Consider the following 11,449-nt stretch of genomic DNA (forward strand, 5'->3'; position numbering starts at 1 on the left):
GCTATATGGAATAATGTGTTGGTTGATAGAATATGAATTTATTTTATCATCAACAAGTAAAGTACCTTCCTCAATCGATCTTTTAAAACTACTAGCAAGAATATCACTAATAGATGTAGTAATTGAAATAATATGACCAGATTGGGAATTTGGTAAAGTTCTTGTACCTTGTGCCTTGTTTATCAGGCTGGAGAAGTGCATATCCTTGATTTGATTGACGTTGCTCTTTATCTCTAGAAACCAATCAACAAGAGGGGTCAAATCACCCGGAAGCACCTCAACAACTGCTGGAACAGAGGAAGTCGGCTAGGCCGACTTGGGCACTAGCAGGCAAAGCAGCAGGGGCGTCGGCCTAGTCGGCTAGGAAGTCGGCCTAGCCGACTCAGGGTAGGCAACGGTGGTGGTCAGCATGGTCGACTAGGAAGTCGGCCTAGCCGACTCAGGGCAGACAACAGTCGGCTCAGCCAATTCTGAGCAAGCAAGTGACCCTCCTTTCTTACTTGTAGAGGTTTGATCTCCATCCATGATGTAGTAATCACTAGATAAATGTACAACCCCTTTAGCTCCTGAAAAATCAAGTCTAGCTATTTTCTTGCGCTTCTCATGTTTTTCTGTAGCAAGACTTGTTTTTTGAGATGTGATTTATTCAGAAAGGATATTTTGTTGTTCGGCTTTTGTAGCTGAACCTTTGGTTACATCCGAATCAATTCTTTCTTTCATGCTCACTAGCAATCCTCTTTTAGCCGATGACTCAACTATTATCGGCCTTTTCTCATTGGTCTTTCCAAAGTATTTATAGAATTGCTCCTCTAATTGAGACCATGAACCAATAGTGCATCGGTGCAAAGATGTAAACCATGCAAAGGCAATACCGGTGAGGGATAAAGGAAAATTTCACACTCTCATATAGTCTTCTTTACCGGCAAAACCCAGCTGTGAGAGATATATACTAATGTGTTCCACAACGGTCTTATCATCTTCACCACTAAATTCATAAAAATTAGGTACCCATCAACCATCAGGAGTTTTCAAGTAATCATAGCATAATGGGTACGGTCTATGATAAGCGGGCACCTTCCATTTAGAGGAGCCATATGGATTTCTAGTGTGGGCTAAATCTTCATCGATTCGGTTAGATTTGAGAGCAACATATAAAGCCGAATGATGAGTAATAGCTTTCTTGCACTTCGCTGAATTTTCATTGATTCGACTAGAATTATTAGCAACATGTTGAGCCGAATCACAAGTTTTAACACTCGAATACCTTGATGAAATTTCACTAATTCGGCTATGGTCATGAGCGAAATATGAAGCCAAATTGTGGGCATTGATCTTTGCATAAGTTGCTGAATTTTTATTAATTCGGCTATGGTTACTAGTAACATGTGAACCCGAATCATGAGTATTAGCACTTAAATATGCTGCTGAATTTTCATTAATTCGGCTCAAGTTGGGAGTAACATATGAAGCCGAATTATGAATAGGAGCATTGGCATATGGTGCTAAATTTTGAGAGCAACTGGCTAAATAATTAGCATTGTTATAACCGATTCTCTCATTCATTGGCATGTCTTGTGGTGAAACCACACATTGTGAACTTATAGCCGATGAATAACGATTTACATGTTGTATGTTGCTAGTAGCATCAAAACTCGAAGAATTTACAATTGACATCGGCTCTTGACCATAATATTCATAATTATAATGTGTATGATGAGGAGTATTAACAAAAGTATCAGCCGATGCAACATATCTAGTGTCATTATGACTAGCAACACCAACAATAACTATTAGAATCATAAGATGTATTTACAAGTTGTACCTTGGGGTGATTGTAGCAAACCGCCAAAGGATAACCAACGTGCTTACGTGATGAAGAACGTGCTTGCGTGACGAAGAACCGACTAGTTTTCAGGCAAATTAGCAAAGAAGTCGTCGAAGCTCTCGCCTTGGATGGACCCCGTCAAGGCAAGGACATCGCCCGATTGCTTTAGGTCGGTCGGCAAGCTTAGGGTGCCATCCTCGATCGTCGGATAAGGGATGAACAACATGGAGGTTGGAGATGATGGTAAAAGGGTTAGAGTAGAGGTAGTAGATTGATTTGTTTGACGATTGAATAAATGGGAACTCAATCGGCCACATACCCCTTATTTTATAAGGGGTAGGGGTGGTCTTATCCCATAGAAAAACCAATACGGTACTATTATCATATTGTTTTATGGAGTTTTCCTTAGTTTAGATCAAAATTGTCATGGGCCTATTGAAATTGACATGGAACCAATTTGAGTGTCAACACATGCCTATCGCATGACCGGCTGATGATGTAGCCGCTGAAATTAAACAACTTCAGTTGCATCGTCATCATCATCAGCCCGGCTCTATCTGAGTGAAATTTAGTAGTACTTCCTGCAAAAGTCTCCTCCGATCCGATCCCCGGCCACATTCCACCACACGTCCGGTCCATGGATTCCGAGTCCCCATAAAACAGACAAAATTCCTGGTCATTGGATCTTGAACCATTATGTCCATATATGGTGTGGAACCCTAATGAGAACAACGCCGCAAGAACCCATCCTTTTCTGTCTTCCGATTACACGTAAATAAATGCAGTACGCCTCTGGTTTCCCAATTCCCATTGATCTTCAGTTCGACCCTCAAAGCATGTTTTTTTCAGGGACACGGCTGCTGCAAGTCCCTCAAAGCATGTGTTTCCTTTTTTTTCTTCTAAAGAAGATATGAAAGTCCACTGTTTCGCTGTCAAATGAAAATATATACTAGTCGTAGCTGTGTACATGTTCAGATAACCATCAGGATCATTCGCTATGTGCAAGAAAGGAGAAACGTTAACACTAGAATACAGGAGACTACTACATGCTTTCTGAACCATCAAATTCTATCTCTGTATTTTACTAACGGTGAATCCCGTCAGTTGATTTTTTTTTTATTTTGATTGCCTCAACCTTTGATTACAAGCTGTAGTATCTGAATTCAATCCCGTCAGTTGATATGGCATACTTTCCTCTCAACCAATCCCAATGGCAATGCAGACTTCAGTCTGGTAGTTAATTAACTACCAAGTGGAATTAGTGGTACCCAAAGCTCTGTAAGTCTCAACCCAGGATGCCTTTTTCGTCACATGAGTTTGGTGCATGTTTAGTTCCCAAAATTTTGCAAAATTTTTTAAGATTCTCCGTCACATCGAATCTTTGGACGCATGTATAAAGCATTAAATATAAATAAAAAATAAAACTAATTACACAGTTTAGACGAAATTCACGAGACGAATCTTTTAAGCCTAATTAGACTATGATTGGATACTAATTGCCAAATAACAACGAAAGTGCTACAGTACCATTTCCCAAAAAAAATTCACCAACTAAACAAGGCCCCTGCTGCACTGGTTCACCAACCCCTTAATTTTAACTTTTCTTTGATATTGTAGTGTATATACTTCACCTACTACTGCACCATGGTTGCAAGGCTAATTTCGGCATTAGAACATTTCATGGTATCAAACCACAGCTATCTTGACATTTAATTTTCTCCAATTAAACGTTTGTGTCAGCATCAGGCCATGGTAGTATGTTTAGTTCCAGAGTTCCAAACAATTTATATCAGGTAATATAAGTCAGTCGGCAACCATGCATCTTGCTTGGCATAAATTTATTCCTCAGACTTAATAATATTTAAGCTGACTTGAGATAGAGTTGAAATACGCAGGACGAAGCTGTCTCGGGATTCAGGACAGCAAGACAGAAAATATCAAGCAGCGTACTGCACACGTATACGAGTATTACGTGTACGTGTGCATATATGTGTAATCCTGGAAAATAGTATCTAATTCCTTGATGTGATACTACCCGTAGGACATGAGCTGCACATCCGTTCCAAAAGAAAATAGTGTCTCCATCAACATTGTGCCAGCTGAAAGAACCTTTCGAGATATTTTACCAAATTGAAATGTCTTGAGCCATTTCTATGTGCTAGTAGAATCATCGATCGTACGTTCTAGGACTCTCCGGTTACCATTTTGTCAACCGTACCTGCAATGCAGCTTATTCGCTTGTGAGCCCTGCCATTTTGGGCCTGAATAGTTTGAAAATATGCCGGCTTATCGTCTGACGCTGCAGCAGCCCATTATACGGCTTAGAGGCAAGCAACCCATTATACGGCTTAGAGGCAACAGCTCCGTTGAATTACTTAATTTAAGACTGAGAGGTGTTCTAGAGAATGATTTATTCAAGGCTCTTGTATTCAGCAACTCTAGTAAAATTGCAGTTGTTGTGTATCTAGTGATTAGTCGCCTTATACATTAGCGCTCATGTCGGAGCCAAGCTTGAGGGCTTATTGAGCTAGTAGAGAATAAGTAGCAATCTTCGGACACGTCATGACAGGGAGTATATTGTCGGCGAGCAATTCAAAGATTATGAAGACAACAGGGAGTAGATTATCATCAACATAATCTTCATCGAAGTGCCTTCCTTGCTCAGTGCAGTGTTTTAAAAGGTTTGGATGTTGTTGGGAATGATGAAAGCTCACCGAGGATGTTTCTTTCGGCCTGTTCGCTGGTTGGTTTCTGTGCTGGTTTTGGCTGGCTGGTGCTGGTTTATTGTGAGAGGAAAACATTGTTGGTTGGCTGGTTTGGGCTGACTGAAACCAACAAGCGAACAGGCTGTTTGCCTCTTCGTTAGACATGTCTTCACTTTGGTTGTTGCTTCACTTTGGTCACGGGTGTTTCTAGTGATGGTGTTGGTATTGCAAGTAGGTCGGTGTTGGCAAAGTTACCCTAGTCTTTGCAATAGCCATTGCGTTATTTCCTTTTCTAACCTATTTTATGGGGACGTTGTTTGCCTAATTTAATTTTTCTTCTTTATTGATATAATCGGCGGCTCTCTCGATTCGGTTCATTTAAAAAAAGATGGTGGCTGGTATCCCTTGTTGGCTATTGTTATTTAAACTTTTCGTCAATTCCAATATATGTCTGTGTAGAAGGATTTATAAAGATTGTATGTGTATGCGAACATTCATAGGAAATGAAGAGAAATGAAAATCCAAGATTGTTCGGTCGGCCGTCGGCCACAGGCCACAGCCACACCAGACAACAGCTGATGCAGGCGCGGTCAGCCATACGGGTCCATATCCTGATGACCACGTCATCCCCTCCCTCCCGGGTCCCGGCTCTGAGGAAATGAAAATCCCGACCCTGCCCCGCCGTGGGCCCACAGGAACCGGTTTACCTCCGGCCCCCCACCCGCCAATTCGCCCCCGTGGTCCCCACCGGAGCCTGAGGGGCGCTGGACCTGGACCGGGAAATTCCGTCGCCGTCGTGCGGCCGCACAAACAAATGTCCCGTTTATTTGGCTGATAAACGAAAGCACTGTTGGCTGATTAATTATAAACGAAAAATACGGCGTCGACTGAAAAAACAGCGAACAGGGCGAAAGATGCAGCGAAGAAAGAGGGCGCACTCCGAGGAGAGGACGCCTGTGATTGCACTACAAAAGTAACGATTCCACCACCGTCTGTCTCTCTTCCAGTCTTCGCCCCCTTTCTTTCAGCAGAATCCATCTGGTGGTGCAGTGATCCTGCTGAAACAGCGTGCGTGTCTCTCGCTCGCCCTCCGCGCCTCTGCCTCTGTGAGTGAGATCGATCAGACAGAACCACCACGGCAAGAGCAAGCTGCTCCATCTCCATCCACTGTTTTATTGGCGGGCGCACTGCTTCTGCGACGAGAGATCGGCCTCGCTTGTCGTGCTAGTGAGGTGGGTCTGCTCGTTCATGGCGTCTCTGTTGCAGTAAAGCTGTTTCTTTTTTTCCTCTTCATCCTCCTCTTGTTGAATTCTTCCTTCCATTCTCTCTTGTGGGGACGAGAGGGGAGGGGAGGGGAGGCAGCAGTACGGCAGCGCTCGTTGTCAAGTTGCGGCTGCGGGCAGGATGGATGGTTGGATGTGGGTGCTGCCGTGTTGGGTTGGGTTGGTGAAAATGGATGCCTGCCGTACTGTGTTTCTTACTTACTGTATCACTTTCTTTCTCGCCATTGGGGACGGACAGGCGGGGCGCCGTGATGGCGATGTCTCTCTCTCTCTCTCTCGCTTTCTGCAATGGGGATGTTTCGTCCGTAAGCTCTGCCTCCCTAGTCCCCTACCCCGGCTCGCCTTGTGGTGGTGCGAGGAGGACTAGCTAGTGGCTTCCGTTGTGGCAGCCATGCGCCCAAAAAGATTGCCAATTGCGTGCTCGATTCATTAGACTACTTGACGGAAAATACTATCGTTTTCTTCTTCTTGGTGCCCAGGTTCCTCTCCGCTCGTGGCCTGGGTTCCTTGGCTGCGCTGTGCTGCGGCGCCGGGTGCGGGTGCGGCTGTCGCTTGTGCTGCTTGCTTCCCCCGACTGGCATGCCAAGATTCTGAAGTCCAGTCAGTGAGCTGCCTGCTGCTGCTTGTCCGGGCATGGAGCAGGCGCCGCAGACTGACGACGACGGTTTGCTGGACTGCGGCGTCATGGAGGACGTCGCGGTCGGCGACCTGGATCTCATGGAGGAGCTGTTTATGGCGGCGCCGGGGTTCGATTTCTCCGACTTCTCGCAGCCCGGGGCCGGCGGCGCGTCCCCGGGGGCCTGCTTCTCGCCGCTGTTCGACATCTGCAGCACCACCACCACGGCGACTCCCCAGCCGGCGCCGGCGCCAGCTGACGACGACGACAGGGACCAACAGGCGGCCACCCCGCCGCCGCGCCGCGGCTGGGTGTTCCAGCCTCGGCCGGAGGTCGAGGCCACGGTGAAGGAGCGGCTGCGGCGCGCGCTGGAGCGCATCGCGTCGCTGTCGCAGACGCAGCCCGGGGAGCTGCTGGCGCAGGTCTGGGTCCCCACCGTCATCGGCGACCGCCAGGTGCTCACCACGTGCGGCCAGCCCTTCTGGCTCGACCGCCGGAACGAGCGCCTCGCCAGCTACCGGACGGTGTCCATGAAGTACCAGTTCTCCGCCGACGAGACCGCGGGCACCGACCTGGGGATGCCCGGCCGCGTCTTCGTCGGCCGCGTCCCCGAGTGGACCCCCGACGTCCGCTACTTCTCCACCGAGGAGTACCCGCGCGTACGCCACGCGCAGTTCTTCGACATCCGGGGCAGCGTCGCGCTCCCCTATCTTCGAGCCTCGCAGCCGGGCATGCCTTGGCGTCGTCGAGCTTGTCATGACCACCGAGAAGGTCAACTACAATGCCGAGATCCAGAACATCTGCAGCGCTCTCAAGGTAGACAATCGCTACTGCTCTGCAGGCTGTTATGCCGTTACGCTCTTAACCTGTTTGATGAAATGCCCTTAGGAAAAGACGTGATAACTACCGGGCATGCCAATCACCGAAGTAATCAGTCTTTTCACCTTCCTTTATTTGGTGATGTTCTTGTCTCAGTAAGATTTTGTTTCCTCAAATGCGCAGGAGGTTGATCTCAGAAGCTCTGATGTTTCGAGTGATCCCCGTGCAAAGGTAAGCTGAATGATATCGATATCGTAGAGTTATGCCGAACTGTTGTTATCAGTGACAGATGTGGCTGACTCCTTGTTAGGTGACTGATACTTCTTACCGAGCAATCATACCAGAGATTGTTGACGTTCTCAGAACTGTTTGTGAGACACACAAACTGCCACTGGCCCAGACATGGATACCCTGCATCTGCCAGGCAAAGAGGGGAAGCCGCCACACTGATGAGAAACTCAAGGACTGTGTGTCTACCGTGGATGAGGCGTGTTACGTCCGCGACCTAAAAGTAAAGGGCTTTCACGAAGCTTGCTCTGAGCATCATCTGTTCAGAGGCGAGGGTGTTGTTGGCAGGGCCTTTGGAATGAACGAGCCATGTTTCTCCGAGGACATTACCACCTCCAGCAAGATCCAATATCCTCTCTCTCATCATGCCAAACTTTTCAGCTTAAGGGCTGCAGTGGCGATCCGGTTACGAAGTATCACCACTGGAAGCCTTGACTATGTCTTGGAATTCTTCCTGCCAGTGGACTGTATAGAGATTGAACAGCAACGAGCCATGCTGAATTCTTTGTCCATTACAATACAGAAAACATGCTATACGCTTCGAGTTGTCAGCTTGAAAGAACTGGTGGATGAAGGATCAATTGAAACAAGTGCACTAGCTCCACCAGAATATGCCAAAACTATGCATGAAAACCTAGATGAGGTTTGTAGTGGCATTGATGTTCCTGCAAGGACAGCATCGCTGGAAACTTCTGAGGAGGTATCCTCATGGATAGCAAGCCTTGTGTGTGCTCAAAATAAGGGAGTGAAAGAAATGGATGGTGATCTGCCATTTGGATCCAGCAAGCAAGTGGATGAAGGGTTTAGTGTTACAGCTGGCTGGCATACCTCACCAGTAATAGGGCCTGAAGGTAGCATCTTTTCAGGGTTTAAGCAACATGAAGAATACAAGGTCAAGGAGGTAACTTGTCTCAGAGATCCAAGCTCTTCCAACTTGGAAAAAACTGTAGAGAAGAGACGGACTAAGATGGAGAAAACTGTTAGCCTGGAAGAACTTCGGAAGCATTTTGCTGGTAGCCTGAAAGAAGCTGCAAAGAATTTAGGAGGTAACTTCTGACCCACATATCTCTACAGTTATTTTCCATTCCTCTTGTTGTACTACGTACCTCTCTGTATTGATGAATAGTCAGTAGCCTGTAGACAGCCTGCTGAAATATCGCAGCATCTTCCAGTAACCATAACTAGAATTTCATAACTCAAATAGAACTGGAATTTTCTTATAATTGTTATTGTTGTTGAACAATGTGTGTAGTCCTGTTAGTCAAGTGTCAGGAGGGTTACTTACAATTAAATTTACTCCGTAAATTAAATTTCATTACCTTTTGCAAGAATTCCAGACGGAAGGCAGATTGGTCAATGCTTTGTTCACTATTTGTGTAGAAACATCAATGCTTTCCTCTATGCTTACCCATTTCAATCATTTGTTTCAGTGTGCCCCACTACACTAAAGAGAATATGCAGGCAGCATGGAATTAATCGTTGGCCCTCACGGAAGATTAAGAAAGTTGGGCACTCCCTGAAGAAATTGCAAATGGTGATTGATTCAGTACATGGTAGTGAAGGAACTGTTCAGCTCAGCTCAGCTCTATGAAAACTTCACCAAGACCACATGGTCAGAAAGAGAGTTACAGGGGGATGCCACTTATCCGTTGTCTAAGGAAAAAGGTCTCTTGGAACCTTCTGTTCCTGATCGGCATTGCGAGGGCAGATTCACCTCGCATACTTCTGGTTCTAATTCCCTCTCCCCCTCTTGCAGCCAAAGCTCGAATTCCAGCCATGGTTGTTCCAGTGGTTCGAAATCACAACAACATGGCAGTGCTCCTCAACTTGCAGTAAAGCAAGAAGTTTTCATGGAGGTGAATCAGAGCTCCACACTACTCAAAGATGCGAGCCATGCGGAATTGCAGATGTTTCCTGAAGAAAGACCTGTCACCCTGCCTAGGTCTCATAGTCAAATGCTTTTTAGTGAACAAAAACCAGTGGAAAACATGGCAGGTATGCAAATGTCTAAGCCTGATTCTCTCAAGATAAAAGCCATGTACGGCGAAGAAAGATGTATATTCCGACTTCAGCCTAGTTGGGGATTTGAAAAGCTAAAAGAAGAAATTCTAAAGCGGTTCGGCGTTGCTCAGGAGATGCATGTGGACCTCAAGTACTTGGATGATGAATCTGAGTGGGTTCTTTTAACATGCGATGCAGACCTGCTTGAGTGTATTGATGTGTACAAGTCATCAAGTACTCAAACAGTAAGAATCTTGGTACATTCTAATGGCCAGTAAGTGCTTGTTCCTTCCTTTGGTCAAACTGGTTTGTCCTGACAATGGCACAAAGCTCATCAGGATGCAGAAGAAAGCATCCTGTCTCTCTTTTTGAAGTAAAGAGTTTGTTGACATTGTGCTCAGTTTCAAATCATAATCATATATGCACAAGCAGCATCCTGTAAATACCTATACTCATGTTATCATCCAATGGTCAAGTGCCTAGTAAGTTGTCTCTTGCTGCTTGGTGGTCGTGTGGCAGAATCGGAGAGAAAGTGATTGTTTGTGTTCCCTGGCAGCACTTGGGATTAATTTGTATGCAGTAAGCTGCATACAGCCTTTGTGATAACAGAAGATGGGACTTTGTATTTCTAGTTCAGTTTCTTAACAGTACAGGTAGTTCGTTGCATGTAACAAACTAGTGTACAGCACTGTAGGTCAGAGGGTTGAACCAGTAGGAGTTTGTCGATATGAAGCTTTGGATTAGGTTAAGCAGCCACGACCAAGTTACATCGCACTTGTAAGTTCTTTTGGATTAGGTTTGAAATTTAAAAAATCGCCAAAAATTACAAGCTGTGGAATCAACAGAAGTATGCCAACGCCGTCATGTGTCGTTTCAGCATTTATTTTCCCTTCATTTTGCAAATCTCCCTACAGTGTCACTGTAATCTAATGTAGTTTTCATCACCATATCCCAGAGCAAAAGGTGTCGAGCAGAGAGCACCTGGAGTGATGACAGGGCAACAATACAAGCTCACACCTGTTGAAATGCAATTTTGTTGGTTCAAGGTCAAGCTAGTTTTTCATGTTCTTGCTTCAACCCTGCAGAAGGGATGGTGGTTTTTTGGTATCCTGAATAATTCTACAGTTAGAAGGCAGGAGATATCTTAATCTCCTAGACGACATTGGAGCATAGGGATTTTCCTTTGTGTCGTTATTTTTGTTCAGCAGTGGAACTCTCAGGTAGTCTTGTGTGTAATTATCTGTCCTCAAATTTGCAACATGTATATTTGTTTCATAACAACACATAGTCTGCATGTATGTTGCTATGATTGTGATCATTGGTTATCCTTTTGCATCCTGTCCGATTCCAAGAGCATTAACCGAACCTATGTACTAATAATGAGGGATTAATCGATTAAGAATGTAAACTCTGTGGCGATTAGTTGAATGAAGCTGGAGAATCAATGCAAGTGTTCTGAATCAGCAGCTAGCCTTGCTCAAGCCAAGCAACGACCATGCTGCAGAAACAGGGCCTGGAAGAATCATGGTACGGCTACGAGCGGCTGCGCTCCGGGCAGCGGCGGCAGGTCCCGGTGCCCTCCTGCCCCCTGCTGCAGGGCCTCGATGTCCTCGAGCGCCGGCGACGACTTCGTCCATGGAGGGTCGGCTCTTTGGGTCGCCGGTGAGGCACTTGCCGGCGAGCCTGGCGGTCCGGAGCGCGGCCTTGGTGTGGTACTGGCCGTCGATCCGCTTGTCCATGAGCCTCTTGAGCTTGCCGGCGCCGGAGAGGTAGGGCCGCGCCCACTCCACCAGGTTGTGCTGGTGGCTCGGCCGGTTCAGGTCGATGTGCAGCGCAGCCCCGTCAGCAGCTCCAGCAGCACCACGCCGAAGCCGTACACGTCGCTCTTCACGTATAGGATGCCCTGCATGCA

General features: G+C 46.3%; 1 protein-coding gene and 1 pseudogene across 1 annotated transcript; one reads left to right on the top strand and one right to left on the bottom strand.

The window, feature by feature from the left end:
* The first annotated feature begins 5,512 nt into the window (after positions 1-5,512).
* Positions 5,513-10,168, top strand: LOC136449791 (protein NLP1-like). The gene is given in 6 exon segments (XM_066449983.1): positions 5,513-7,133; positions 7,135-7,245; positions 7,432-7,479; positions 7,559-8,582; positions 8,967-9,118; positions 9,120-10,168. Coding segments are annotated over 6 exon segments (2,718 nt in total). The 5' UTR covers positions 5,513-6,446; the 3' UTR covers positions 9,816-10,168.
* A 325-nt stretch (positions 10,169-10,493) lies between these two features.
* On the bottom strand, positions 10,494-11,446 carry LOC136469841 (probable serine/threonine-protein kinase PIX13; annotated as a pseudogene).
* Positions 11,447-11,449: the final 3 nt, after the last annotated feature.

The sequence above is a fragment of the Miscanthus floridulus genome, chromosome 1 (genome assembly GCF_019320115.1).
Source record: "Miscanthus floridulus cultivar M001 chromosome 1, ASM1932011v1, whole genome shotgun sequence".
NCBI lineage: Eukaryota > Viridiplantae > Streptophyta > Magnoliopsida > Poales > Poaceae > Miscanthus > Miscanthus floridulus.